Here is a 15410-nt window from a genome sequence, read left to right as displayed (position 1 = left end):
TCGCTAGTCCTCTTCCCGCCCTTGGCCTGACGCAGCAGGTTGTTCTTATGTGCTTATCTGTAGGCTCTCCCCACCATTTGGAAACCTACGTGATGCACAAGCATCTTATCTGCTGAAAAGCATTGATCTTGTGTGACATGTTTAAACATGTGCGGAGGCATATCGAGGGTCCTTTGCGCCCTTGATAAGGGGCTGTATCAGCACACACATCCCGGAAAAAAATCATTTTGTTACAATAACCACAACCACATTAAAAATTGTCATTTTACGCAACCAAACTACTTGGAGCATCTGAAGTGAGAGTGAGGCGAGGAGGAAGGGCAAAAAAAAATGCATGTTTTTGTGCCATGGTGCAAGAAGGAAAGGAAGCTACTCCCATGTTTAATCACCCTGCAATAGCGGCTGTGCATCAACATTTGCATATACATCATATACTCCATAGTGATTTTTGGGACACCCAGGGCCTGCGCTCCCTGCAAGTAGGAGGGGAACCACATCAACTTGCATCCGAGGATACCCAAAAATAATATTCCCCTGTCCCTCTCACAATAACAATCCATTGGTCAGGGCAAGCAAGGCTGCTTCAGTCCCAAACACCAGCCTGAACCCAGATTGGCAAAGGTGCAGAAGTTGCTGGACTACAGTTACCATAATCCCTGACTATTGGCCATGCTGCTGAGGCTGCCAGGAGATGTAGTCCAACAACATCTAGGAACCCAAGCTTGGGAAAGGCTGGTCTAGGCAATTGCTTCCGCCAAGAACGTCTGGAATAAAGTCACCACGTCCCTCTTGAGCCCCTTCCGAAAAGGGGATATTAGCAACTGACTGGTACAGTGGTACCTTGGGTTAAGAACTTAATTCGTTCTGGAGGTCCGTTCATAACCTGAAACTGTTCTTAACCTGAGGTACCACTTTAGCTAATGGGGCCTCCCGCTGCCGCCGTGCCATTTCTGTTCTCATCCTGAAGCAAAGTTCTTAACCCAAAGTACTATTCCTGGGTTAGTGGAGTCTGTAACCTGAAGTGTCTGTAACCTGAGGTACCACTGTAGTTGCTACATAAATTGAGAATGTGCCCTTATAGAGTGGTCGCACTACCACTGCTTTCAGGATGCAATAAGGCATTCACCAGATATTGAATCAGCTTGGTCAGGACTAGACAGTGTGCTTGTTAAGAACTGTATTAAACAGCATCCAATTCAGCACAGAGATGAGGGATTTGTCCCCGCAGGTATCTTGTGTGTTCCAATATTCTGTTGATCAAGGCTGATGATAAAAAAAAACACCTCACCACTGGAATAATTCTGCTGAATGGCTACCAGTGGGGGAGGGGGAAAATAACAGCAAATACTTTTTACAGGAGAGGCTCCCTAAATGCCATAGTAATCATTGTCTAAATAAGTGAGGCAAACCCTTTGAAAAATGTGAGCCATATTTGTGGCTGATAATCTTCATAAATCAAATTCTTCTCTTGCTTTAATTGAAGATGGTTATTGAGTTAATGTTATTGTTCTCCCAAACTAACCGCAAATGCCAGTTTTTGTCAGTAGCCTCTATATGCATTTTTACTGGTTAAGATATGTCTTAAATCATGCATTTACAGGTGCACTTGCCCTTTTCATCCTGATACTAATAGTGAAAAGCAAACCTGATTAAAGAAGTCCAGTCTGTTCCCCATGTCTGTCCTATTGTGATAATCCAGCATTACTCACCCGGCGCTTGAATGGCTGCATACCCTTTTCTGTTCCTTTTATAGCTAACATTGAAACTGAGCTTATAACAAATTGTGCTTGCTTTTCATATAGGGTGTTGCTTTGCCTAGAGATCACTCTTGTTTCAAAAGTACTACTCTACTCTGTTCTAATTTTCCAGAGTCGGTAATCTTCTTCCAGGTTCTTATTGATGTAGTCACTAATAGGATTGTTGGTATTAATTTGGAAATAATGCCAGCTACATGCTTGGTGGCTATTGGCAGAAGAGGTGACATTGCAGGTCAGCTAAGCAGCACTAGAAACGCTTTGATCTAATCTATACCAAGCCAGAGCTGGCTATTCTAACAAGAGAGGCTGGTGAGGTCTCTTTCTCTATGGGATGCTGATTCTCTTCCAGAGAGCACTGAGGACAGCATGGCAGTGGCTTTGGATGCAATGCTGGCACGGGTCAAGGATGTGTGTAAAAGAAATGGTTTGCTCATTCTCTCCGTGTTATCCGTCATAGTGGGATGTCTCCTTGGGTTCTTCCTCAGGACCAGACGCCTCTCTCAGCAGGTCAGTGACATAAGCAGGTGTTGCAGCGGTGTATTTTTAAAAAGGTCTTTGTTACATAACGAAATAGGAAATAAAACAGTGTGTCACAGTGCAGAACATGATAATCTGTGAAGCAAGTTGTCTGGTTCTAGTGTTACTCTTTGTAGGAAAGAACGTGAATTGCTCATTTTAGAGTTTTAAATATGTTGGCTATATAGACTATAAAGCTACAGGTATCACAAGGATCTCACAACTAACACCAACATGAGCATAAAATGTTAGATTCTGGAAGAGAAGAAACTGCAGGATAAATGATTCCTAACATCTTTAAGGTGCATTTCTGGTACGCTTGGGTGTCTTAATTTTTAATGAAAACTAAATTCTTTTGTCTTGGTGGCAACAGGTTTACAGTATGTAAAAAGGTTATGCCCACAGCTAGCCATTTACCCCAGAGCAGTCCCTACAATTTCAATAAGGTTTTAGGGGAAACGCTTCAAGGTCAGTGGTTTGGTTTGTAGCCAAAATACTATTCTGGAATCAGGGCACAAAATTCAATTATTTCAAAAATACATTCCAGCTGTTCGAGCAATCTGATGAATTCATCTGTTTAACAGTACGGATTTGCCCATTCAGAATAAACTGGAAACATTGAACAAGCCAGAGAGAAATAGGCTGTTGAATGTTTTTTTGGCATATAATAGGAATGCTGTGTTGCTGTTTTGAATGTATTGTATATCCAGACATAAATTATTTGTTACTGGTAACTGAAAACTGAATTTCATTCCAAGGGGTGTCATTCATACAGAGTAAACATTAAGCTAAAAGAAAATAATGTGTAGTGTTTGATGCCAGAAGTATACCCTTATTTATAGCTTGTTTTGCGCTTCATTTTCAGGATTAAGTTTGATTAATGTAAACTATCCTTCAGGTCATTGTGATATTAGTAGAGATATAGACAGATGTCTTTGATTGGCAGAAGCTTTAGTGTTATTTCTCCTAACAGCGCTTAAGACCAAATTCGTTTCTGTATTCAGATTGTCTGTCATACTAAACACATGGTGTTCATCTGATTGCTTTTGAAAACCTTTTCAAGTTAGTGCAGTAAAGACTGGGTTCATTATTTTGAATTATCTAACTGTGAGAGAAACCATGTTATTCCCCCCCAAGCCATAATGCTATCTCATCCTATTGATTTTCATGTCTCTCCATCATTTGAAATGATACGCCTTGAGATGAAAGTAGCAGTAAAGAGTTTAGCACATTTTAACTGTGGTTCAACAAAGAGATACATGTGTATATGTTCAAATAACTGATTCACCTTATTTTATAGGAAATAAGCTATTTCCAGTTTCCTGGGGAGTTACTGATGAGAATGCTGAAAATGTTGATTCTACCACTGGTTGTTTCAAGGTAAGCTAGTGGATAGCGAACCGTAGCATGATCTACCCAACTTCGTTCCTTTCATTAAAGAAACAAAATTAACTTTCAAGTTGCTTGTCCCTTAAAGGCACATGCATATTTGTGATCAATTGATTTAGCAAGAAGTTATGGTCTTAGCTGAAAATGTCACAGGATTACCAAGCAGGGTATGGTAATACTGTATAAACATGTAGAAAATATAGTTGCAATTCACAGCTAAATCAGATTACTTGTAACTCAAGGCAAACATGTGTTTGAGACGTTGCGGGGGAGGGGAGAAGTAATGAGAAAGAGGAGTGGTTTGGGACAAGGAAAAGTCAGGGTCTCCTTTCTCGCTACCACTTCCCTCTCCTAAGACTGTTTTATATTAGATGGGGTCTCTTATATAAATGCATTTGCACATAAAATGTAGTTAGTGCTTCATTGCCTGTGCTTTCTGTGCATTATAGTTAACACCTTCCTATATGCATTTTGGATACAATGCACACCTAGCAAGCTAAATCAAGTATGTCAACTAACACAGACTGTTATATAGAAAATGTAATTTGCTGTTGTTTTAAATAATCTCTTGTTTAGGTAATAACACTGAGAGGAAAACACGTTAAATAATGTTTGCCACTATGTATTACAAGGCCAACAACATTGTTCCAGCTCCCATCTGTTGCTGTATAACATAGATATAATATAACCATAATATATCACTTTTATGGTGTCCTAGTAGTTGACAAAGATTGATCGCTTTATGGTGTGTGGCTTATATTTAAGGATATACTGAAATATATTGGGTGTACTTGACGTCAAATAAGTCACAACAAATTCTGTCAATAACAATCAAATGCGACAAACTTTGTCCTTCCACACAAATGAATTATTATTAAGGTAGATATTGCAATTGTACAATAGACCACACCTATTCTATGATGCTTCCTGCAAAGGTACGCTTTCTTCTCCAAAATACTAACATAAAAAAGGTAGGTCTTGTACAGAATGTTTTAGTGCTTTTCATAGAATCATAGAACTGTCGAGTTGGAAGGGACTTCATCTAGTCCAGTGTTTCCCAACCTTTTTTGGGCAAAGGCACACTTGTTTCATGAAAAAAATCTCGAGGCACACCACCATGCCAGATGGGGTAAGGTCACTTTTTACTTATGTAAAAAAATATAAAAAAATAGTAACAGCATAGAAGGTAATGGTAGATGACTGTTAGGGTCTCCCCCCAAATGCAGAATTCTATTAATATCTTCCTTAGCGAGCTGCGTTAACCCCTGTAATGCTTTCTATAGAGTAAGCATAGGGGACACTGGGGGATGTGGAACCAAGGGGGCAGTGGGCCAAAAGAGTTCGGGATCTACTGCTTTAAACAGAAATAAGAGCCAGTGGGTTCTTCCTTTTTTAAAGTATCGTTTCAGCGGGGACAGCAGTCCGGATTTCCAAAAAGCGGCGCTTTTTTGCGTCTGAGCAAAGAAGAGAGAGAGGGGGAAAAAGAGAGAGAGATTGATTTGTGGCTGCGCAAAGGGGGGAGGAGCCCAGGAGTAAAAGTAGGAAGGACGAAGGGAGGGGAAAGGAAAGTTAATAGAAGGAAAGGCGGATGGGAGAGAAAGAGAAAGAAAGAGGGAAGGAAGGGGGGAAGAGAAGTGGAAAGGAGGGAGACCGAGGCGGGGGAGAAGCGTCTGGAGAGTTGCTCCGAAGTTTGGGGGGCCGCGGGGGTGGGCGCGCATCCCAGGAGGCGGAGGCCAGCCCGGGCTGGGAGCCGCGCCGCGGCCCGGGGGCGGTAGGCGGACCGCGGCTCCTAGGATGTGGAAAGGGGACGGCGGCGCAGGGGGAGGAGACCCGCACGGCTAGGGCAGCGCGCAGGGGGAGGGGAGCGGGCCGGAGGCGGGCGAGGGGGGCCGCGATCCCACGCGCCGCGAACATGGCCTCCTTCCCCGCGGGCCCCGCCGAGCCCCACGGCCGGGGAGGGCGGCGCGCCCCCGCCGCCGGAGGAGAGCAGAGGCAGGAGGAGGAGGACGAAGGCGCTGCCGAGGATGCGCGCCAACTTCTGCCAACTTCGGCGCCCGCCCCGTCGCCGCAGGCTCCTCCCGGCCGAGAGCCAGAGGACGGCGGCGGAGCAGGAGGAGGAGGATCGGGTTTGGCGACGGCTGCTGCGTCCTCTCCCAGCGCGGGGCTGGCCTCCGCCGCGCCCGATCCTCCGCGCTCGCCACGCTTCTCGGCGGAGCAGGTCTCGTGCGTGTGCGAGGCGCTGCTGCAGGCGGGCGACCCCGGCCGGCTGGGCCGCTTCCTGGGCTCGCTGCCGCCCGACGCCGAGGCGCCGTGCCTGGAGGCGCAGGCGGGCAGAGCCTGGCCAAGGCGCGCGCGCTGCTGGCCTTCCAGCGCGGCGACTTTGCCGAGCTCTACCGCCTGGTGCAGAGCCGGCAATGGGATGTGGGAGGGAGCTCGCTCCCCGCCCCGCGTGTGCCTATGTGGGGCACGTTACAGCCCCGTGACGTCAGCGCCACGCAGGCAGCCAGGCAGGCAGACGGCGAGAGCCCCGCGCTGGGCGGCCTCTCCTCGCCGCCGCCGCCCCGCCTCTCGCCGCCCGACTCGCCCGCCTCCCTCCCACGGCACACCAGGCAACGTCTTGCGGCACACTAGTGTGCCGCGGAACACCGGTTGGGAAACACTGATCTAGTCCAGCCTTTCTCAACCTGTGGGTCCCCAGATGTTGCTGAACTACAGCTCCCATCACCCCTAGCTAGCAAGGCCACAGCTCAGGGATGATGGGAGTTGTAGTCCAACAACATCTGGGGACCCACAGGTTGAGAACTGCTGATTCTAGTCCAACCCCCCTGCAATGCAGAAACACCAGCTAGATCATATATGACAGATGGCCATCCAAACTCTTCTTTAAAACTTCCAAGGAAAGAGAGTCCACCACCTCTCATGGCTCCAAACTTTGGGTCCAAAGTTCTTAAGTTTTGAACACGCTGCCACTGGCTGACATTTAACTCCAACTCCTGCCTGTTAGTACTGCAGTCACCATCATATTGGAGTTTCAAAATTTCATTGTTCTATGCCTGCCTGTGCATGCACTTACTGAAAACTACCACTGCATATCAACAAATACGATAGTGGTTTCATACTTGTGCAGCACACACTCAGCAGAAGATTGGAACCAGAGATGTCAGCAACAATAACAGATACACAGCATGCTTCCATGCATGGGCGTAGCCAAGGGGGGGGGGACAAGGAGGGGCAGCTGCCACCTAAATCAATAAAAATCAATAAAAATATGTAGCAAACTGAGGTTCTGCCTTCTTGGTGGTGGCGCCTGCCCTGTGGAATGCCCTTCCACCAGATGTTTATTATTATTATCTCTAACAAAAATCCTGGCTATGCCCATGCGAAGTATGATACTCCATCTGATGACTGGCACTCCAAGGCCTTTTTGCCCCTCACCTTAGCTGGAGGGGATGTCACCTAAGTGCTGATAGTGTCTCATTCAGAATATTCAAGAGAGATCCTCAACTAACAGGAGACCATCTGCTATCATTAATTTTCATTGATGAAATGTAAACTGTCCATACTAGGACATAATAACTTTTCACCCTTCAAAGAGCATTTCTGTAGACCCTTATCTGTATCTAACAATTCCTTGCAGTTATAATGTCACTTGGCCAAGTTTAGAATTTTGTCCATCTCCTCTGAGATGGAGACTTCTAACAGATTAGTCAGCATCACCCAGACAATAGTCTGCCATGTGCTCAAACCTCATGGGAGCAAAATGCTCTTTGCCGAAGGTGAGTGCAGGACAAGGAAAGCATCCAGTCAAACACAGCCTGATGGCTAGAATGAGTTTCCTCGTAACGAGCATCTGATTAGCACTGGTGTCTTCAGAATGGGTTTTTTAAACAGGTTTCTTGAACTAATAGCAGTTCCATTCGTAACGTTTATCAAATAGGCATACATTGAAAACTTGTATGCAATTGGCAGCATTTACAATTTGGTAATTTAATAGCCTGTTTTCAGGGCGACAGCTCAGTGGTTGGACATCTGCTCTGCATGCAGAAGGTCCCTGGTTCAGTCACCAGCATCTGCAGGCAGGGCTGGGAATGCCCCCGTCTGAAACTCTGGATAGCAGCTGCTAGATGCAGACCTGCATCTAGCAATGGTCTGATTCAATGTAAGACAGCTTCCCATGTCCCTAAAAGAAAATAAACAGGACAACTGCATTTTAATGCAGTAGTTTTGAAGAAAATGACTGAAGCCCTAGGCATATTTATGTGGGGGTAGGATCCACTGTAATAAAGGGGATTTACTTGCAAATAAGCCTGCACAGTGTACCGTACCTCTGAAAGAAGTATGAATCTTCTACGCAGCCTTGCAGTAATACTTATGATCATCTTTATTATTATATATTTTAAATAAACAGCACTTAGAATAATTTTGGACACGCTTATAAAGGAAGTTAGAAACCTGCATATAAAGTTCTGGGTCAAATGAACATTTGTGCATTGGAGACACTTGGAGCCAAACTGGTAATAGCAGACAGTGTGATGTGTTGGTGGTGCTCACCTGACCTCCTAACAGCACTGTCACTGCTGCTTACCAGGAAGAAGAGGGGGAGGGGCAAGGTGGCAGGGAGTTTAGTGTGGTGCAAATGCACCAGCAGAGTGCTCCTGATGGTGCATTTGGATTATGCCAGCCTCCTGTTCCCTTCCACTCTCCTTCCTGGTAAGCAACAGCACCTCAGCTATCAGGAGGTCAGAGGCCACCATGCAGCCCACTACTACAAACTGTATGTAATGGGTCCATCATTAATTTACCTACTCTATTCACGTACAAAGTAAATGAAGAGATCTAAATGTAAGAGGAGTCCCATCCTGCAAACCTTACTTCCTCTTGGTCCATTGGCAGCTAAGCTTTTATAGCCTGAGGATCAGAGTCACCCTTAGCCAACCTTCTTGGGGTTGGTGGGTGTGATCTGAAGTGAGTTTAACACCTTACACTTTCACATGCAGAAGACACGCAGGCACAGATCCCCCCTTCTTCCTACCTTCTGCTGACGAGGTAGAGCTGATTTGCATCTTCATTAGGGTGAAGGGGTGCATGAAGAGGTTTATACTAGCAGTGAGGTTACTTTAAAAGCATTTAAAATTGGTGGAGTCTTAAGGAGGGGGCGGAAAATTTGTGGGAGAGGGGTTGTGGGTCAGGCCCCCAGACCAGAAGTTAGCCATCCCTGCCGCAGTCCATTGCTCCAAGAAGGTCTCTCCATTCCCAGCACACCTCAACTTTCAACACCTCACCAGGGATAAGAGGAAGTTGTAATTTTGATAAAATCCTTAATGTATATGTATTGTATGCAAGCTTGAAATCTTCAGAGACATGCTAATGAGAAGAGACACATTTTGCTTTTTGTTTCTTGATCCAAATTCTAGATAGCTAAATTCAAAGCAATCTTCTTTTACAAGATGGGCCCTAATGCTGTGATGGTGATAATCCTCTGTATTTCTGCTCAGATTCCCCAAGTTAAGCAAAATGTGTGTATAGTTAGGAAAACACTCCACCACCTTAAGCATCTTTCTGTTATGTTTTACAGCACTGATATGCACTTGTTCTGTCCCAGCATACCTCTTGTGGGCTTTTCATATTTACAGATTTGCAAATTACATGCTCATAATAGGGGGAGTTGTATTTCTGTTGTACATAAACTTAGATTGCTTCATTCAACCATATGTGAAGAGTAATGTCCAAAGCCGCTAACATGTATACTAGTATAATACAGGCTTGCCACATTTTGTAAAATGTTTTGCGGGTATGTTTATATTTGAACTGGCCTGACAATAAAGTGTCTTTAGAAAAATAAAGGCATTTCCTACAAACTCTTTCTGTTTGTCAGAGGTGGGGAACATCAGCCCTTAGCCATGCTGGGTTATGGGAGCTGGAGTCCAGAGAACTTCATGTTCCCCACTCCTGTTTTATATGAATTGGTTATGATCCAGAGATGAAATACATCCTTCTCTCCCCTCCCAGAGACCTTAAAAAATGACCTTGCAGTAGCAAACCAGGGAAGCTGGTGTTTCTGTTCTGCCAATGATAATCATGCTACATTTAATCATCACTAATGTTGTTGACAAAGGGAAACCTCGCTAGTAACCTCTTACTTAGGAAGGGCTTTTCCATAGCAAGCAATTAGGAAATGAGAACATGACCGGGAGGTGAATGAATGAAAACAAACAAGCATCTTCTAGCGACTGCACTGGTGGTTAATACTTGACCATTACTTCTTGACAAGATTAATGCCTTTCTAATCACACTAATCCCCTTTGACAACTGTATCCATAATCCATCTATTTCAAAGCAATATCCAGATGGCTTCTGATGGAGGAGGAAGAGAGCAAGAGAGAGAGGCATGAGATGAATGGGCTTTGCAGTCAGCTCCTTATGTTTCCCTTTCCCAAGGTTTATGGCATTTGAGGCTAACCCCATTCAGAAAGAGACTGACAGTTATTTAAGCAGAGAGCCATGCGGATTAAAACAACTGCACTTTATAAATAAACTCACTTTAATCTTAAAAGTGCAGGAGCTCAACTTTGTGAATCATTTGGCCAGCTTTATTGTCACATTCAGAAATAATGTGAGAAAAGCAAGAATGATGGCTGTGTTCACGTCAGCACCTGAAAATGGTTTCCAAACCAGGAGCTTCCAGGTAAAGATATATCTGCCATGTTCCAACAACCTTGTAGCTGAATGGAACAGACAAGTAGATGGTCCATTATCATTCTGTCACCAATTCGAAAGTATTGCCAGCTGTCATTGTCAAAGCAGTAGACCAGGAATAGCCAGGAGATGCCTTTATTAAGGCTGATGTATATGCAGATTGGGCTCTTTTTCCATCACGTGTCAACAGATACTTGAAGCCAAGTGTGAATATGTGACAATAGAGTTGAGTTTAATTTAACACACGTTTCCTTTTCTATATGTGTTGCTATGAACTCTCTTGTAAGACCACATTCACACCATACATTTAAAGCGCTATGGTATTTTTTAAACAGTCATGGCTTCCCTCAGAGATTTCTGGGACCTGTGGTTTGTTAAGGGTGCTGATAGTTGTTAGAGATACCTATTCCCATCACAGCTACAATTCCCAGAATGGTTCAGTAATATATTCCTCTTCACAGGGAATTCTGGGAACTGTACCCCTGTGAGGGGGACTCTCAACACTCTTTAGCAAATGACAGCTCTCAGAATTCTTTGGGGGGAAGTTATGGCTGTTAAAAGTGATACCATAGCATTTTAGATGTATAACGTGAATGTGGTCTTAGCACTATGCATTACAGACAATGACTGATATACACGTGTCTGATTGACATGCAATTGTGCATGTGGTGCCAAACCCGAAAGTGACCTGAAAAGGTCACTAAAAGGGTGTGCCAGGGCAGAATGTTTTACACGGGCACTGCTGACGCATACAGGGTGGTGATGTCCAGAACATAACCCCCACACAAAACAAGGATGCCTGTATATGCAGTAGCCTTAATTGTCATCTTTGGCAAGTAGATTTACTACTTTGTTATTTAGTGTAAGCCATCTGTCTTTATTAGGCTATACTGTATATACATTCATACATACACAGAGAGAAATACCTTCCCCTCACCTTGCGTTGCGTTGTTTTTAAAATTTGGTTTGCTATTCCTGGGTTCTGCACAGAATTCTGCATTTAGATTAGCAACATTTAGCCTTAGTTTGACTCTCCACCCTTTCAGGAGGCACCCCTAATTAACTGCTTCTAAACAGTTAATTACTTTTGTGGACTTGCCCCTTACAATTCTAACTCTTCTCACTACATTATCTGGTGACAGAGTAATCTTATTACAGATGATGATCTTATTAATGAACATGCTCCAAAGACTGGGCAATCTCATTATTAGACCCCTCTAGGATTTGTCACCTTGGAGCTAATATACGAATGGACACTAACTCTAGACCATACCATGATTGGTGATCAAGCTTCATCTGTAACCAAGCTGCTGTAAATATGTGAGAGATGTGGCAGGTCATGCTGCACCTTTTGTTAGATTAGTATCTGAACTGGCCATCATTTTCTTCTACCTTAAGGTTCTTTGCAAATTGTGGAGGATAAGTCTACCCATGACTCTCTTCCATGATAGCTATGTAGTAACTCCAGTTTCAGAGGCAGTTTGCCTTGGAATACCAATTGCTGGGAATCAAAAGGGGGGAGAGTGTTGTTGTGATCATGTCCTGTTTCTGGACTTTCCATTAATATCTAGTTGACCAGAATGAGGAGAGGATGCTAAACTTGAGGGGCCTTTGGTTGGATCCAGCAGGGCTCCACTTAAGTTCTTATGAATCTGAAAGGTCAAAGTGAAACATTTTCTACATTTTCTTTCTTGTTTTAGTATTTGGGGTGAATTATATCCAAATTTTCCTGCCAACCTAGCAGTTCGAAAGCACATCAGCCAATAAAGCGAGATGAGCGCCACAACCCCAGAGTCGGTCACGACTGGACCTAATGGTCAGGGGTCCCTTTAGCTTTTATATCCAAATTTAACTCATCAGAAAGTCTATCCCTGGAGTCCCCGTGGTGGTGGGATATCATGTGAAAATTTATTTTTGTCTTTCTTTTCCTTTTCTGAGACTAGGACAGTAGTACTGCCATGGGCTAAAAAAGAGACAGAAGAAATCCCTGTCTCCATTTCCCTCCACTGCCTCTGTTGTCTCTCTGCTATGTCTTTTGGTTGTGCTGTGGTCTAAACCACAGAGCCTAGGGCTTGCCCATCAGAAGGTTGGTGGTTCGAATCCCCACGATGAGGTGAGCTCCCGTTGCTCGGTCCCTGCTCCTGCCAACTAGCAGTTTGAAAGCACGTCTTAGTGCAAGTAGATAAATAGGTACCGCTCTGGTGGGAAGGTAAATGGCGTTTCCGTGCGCTGCTCTGGTTTGCCAGAAGTGGCTTTGTCATGCTGGCCATATGACCCGGAAGCTGTCTGCGGACAAACACCAGCCTCCTCGGCCATTAAAGCGAGATGAGCACCACAACCCCAGAGTCCGCTACTGGAATTAATGGTCAGGGTCCCTTTACCCTTTACCTATTCCGTAATTTCAAGACTTGTCCTCTTGCAAGGCTGTGTACATGTCATACCTTTAAAGCACATCCCCGCCCCAAAGAATCCTGGGAATTGTAGTTTATCCCCCAAGAGCTCCAATTCCCAGCTGCCTAAAAAAAACTACAGTTCCCAGGATTAGCCACTTGTTTAGTAAGTTAACAGCTCCTTATTACTTCCGCATTAAGACCATATGATTGTAGTAAAGTCACTCTAGATTGCATGGGGTTCATATCCTGGCAATCTGACCATAAAACAAATATGCTTCATGCAGGAACAGGAAGACTTTGTAAGTGGATGTTGCATTGGGAGAAAATAAGTGACATGAAATGATACTGGGATCACAGTGAAACTGTAAAAAAAGCAGCATTGGTGGACTCACGTATACTGCATAGTCAAAATAAAAAAATTCCTTCCAGTAGCACCTTAAAGACCAACTAAGTTAGTTCTTGGTATGAGCTTTCGTGTGCATGCACACTTCTTCAGATACACTGCAAGTGTGCATGCACACGAAAGCTCATACCAAGAACTAACTTAGTTGGTCTTTAAGGTGCTACTGGAAGGAATTTTTTTATTTTGACTATGGCAGACCAACACGGCTACCTATCTGTATACTGCATAGTTTCGCTGAATAGACATTCTGCTTATTTTCACTGATGTCATTATGGCACAAAACAACCTCATTGTGATTTACTTTCTTTCAGAGTAGCCTGGCAGGCTGGATTATAATGCAGATGTTCTCAGAAGTTAAATATGTTAAACAGACTTTCTGGAAAGGGTTTATAGTGACTTCCCAAAAAAAATAAAAATGTTGCAGGAACACTCTGACCACCTAACAAATTTGCTTCCAAGGCCTTGATCCTTTTGCTTTTTATCTCTTCCTTTTATCTTTTTAATTGAGCGATACAATCTAGTATTTTATATATTGTATGTGTTTGGATTATTAATGTATTTGGGTGACTTTTATTATTTCACTTCTTAAATTTATGCTGATAAATGCAAAAAAAATAATGAACGATACTTCTGCTAATGTTTTTAGTGCATTTGAGTAAACAGCAATTTTCAATTTTCATTTTAAAAAAAATCTGACAAATGCCATCTCTTAAAAAGGTATCTCGTTAAACTTGCATCTAATAGCATTCGCCACATTTGAACACAGCAGTTAAAATTTAACTGTGAATTAATCACAAGTTCCCCTCCAGTACCTGGGGATTAAAGGAGAGGAATTCTAGGGCAGAGGGTGAAAATGAAGCTAAAAATCTGTTCCCTCTGTCTCCGCCCCCTGCCCCTCCCCCCAATGCATCGAACTGAAAACAAAACCTGCAGGATTAAAGATTGGCAAGCAGTTAAGCAGTGCATTTTCTTAATTAATTTACTGGATGAGTGGAACCTGATGGCTTAATCCTACCACTATGTTTTCACCAAATTTGTTACAAAGGTTAAGCTGCCTTTCAGCCTGACCTCTAGACAAATTCATCAAATGACATTTGTCATGTTTGGGGAAATGTTGGTGTCTAGGATAAATTAATAATGTTTGCTAGTTTGTTTGGTTATTGTTAATAAATAGTGTTGAAATCTTTAGAAGACAGCCCCACCCCGGAAGCTTTGTTACATATCTTACCAAATGATGCTGCTGTTTCCTGCCACCCATTCATATTTTTGCATATAAAAGGAAGGTTGAGTGGTGCTCCTTTCAATATCCCACACCTTGCAAGTTTCTAATATCCCCCTCTCTGCCCACCCCAGATGTTCACATCAGCATGGCTTCATTAGTGTCAGATTTGTTTCTGTTTGTGTAGACACCTGTATTGGTGGGCAGGGCAGGGGTGTCTTTACCCTGTGCAAAGGTGTTCAAACCTTGTCTAGAGAGAAATTAGGACTCCAAATGGTTTAAGAAAGGATGCATCATTCAGTAGTCTTTTATGACAAAGCACAGGATATAAAGGCATTTCAGGCAACTTTGTGCGAACATGGATTAAAAGCCAAGTGCTGGAAGTGTACATTCCAGTTTCCTATCCTACTTCCATGTAAACCCGTACGGTGTTGCCTCACTGCGTTCCCAGAAAAATACTAATTCTGGGCTGAGTTTGTGTACACAATCATATTATCGCGTTGGCCTGATCTCAGGTCTTATAGCTTACAGAAATTATAGGAATTACAGAGATGCAAAAATTGCAATATTTCAAACTTACCTGTGATTTAGGTCATGTTGCACAAGGTGGTGCTTATTTTAGATATGTGCCAGTGTATGTTTGAGTTGGGAAGGGGCTGTAATCATCTGTACTCATATCAGCCCACATTTGAAAAAAATAGCATCCCAAGCCCCACTACTCAATCTGTAATAGAAGAAAAATGCAGAAAACTGGGGAGCAACATAAATTAATAATTGCATTTTTTCTAATAATATTTATGTTATTAGATTTTTTTTAAAAAAAGATGCAGCTATTGTCTTTTTTTTTTTAAGGGTGAGTTTTGCATTTATGACTTACTGAGTACAAATCCTCATCTGCTTTCAGGACTGCCAGTCTAAGTTAACTAGCATCTGAGATACAGTGGTACCTCGGGTTACATATGCTTCAGGTTACAGACTCTGCTAACCCAGAAATAGTGCTTCAGGTTAAGAATTTTGCTTCAGGATGAGAACAGAAA

At 43.4% G+C, this 15410-nt stretch overlaps 1 protein-coding gene across 2 annotated transcripts in view; it reads left to right on the top strand.

Annotated features, from left to right (window-relative positions):
• Positions 1 to 537: 537 nt before the first annotated feature.
• The window catches only part of SLC1A7 (solute carrier family 1 member 7), a 42237-nt gene continuing 27364 nt past the window's right edge, over positions 538 to 15410 (top strand). The window contains exons 1-2 of one of the 2 annotated variants that reach the window (XM_081195402.1): positions 538 to 2264; positions 3574 to 3653. In XM_081195402.1, coding sequence (XP_081051528.1) covers positions 2124 to 2264; positions 3574 to 3653 — 221 coding nt within the window. In that variant the 5' untranslated portion in view covers positions 538 to 2123. Of the gene's footprint in view, positions 2265 to 3573; positions 3654 to 9842; positions 9901 to 15410 lie in introns of those variants that run through there. The other variant, XM_081195403.1, reaches the window with a different exon arrangement.

This window comes from Podarcis bocagei (genome assembly GCF_964188305.1).
Source record: "Podarcis bocagei genome assembly, chromosome: 5".
In the NCBI taxonomy this organism is placed as follows: domain Eukaryota; kingdom Metazoa; phylum Chordata; class Lepidosauria; order Squamata; family Lacertidae; genus Podarcis; species Podarcis bocagei.
Note: the sequence above shows the minus strand (reverse complement) of the source record. Positions and strands in the feature narration are given on the sequence as shown.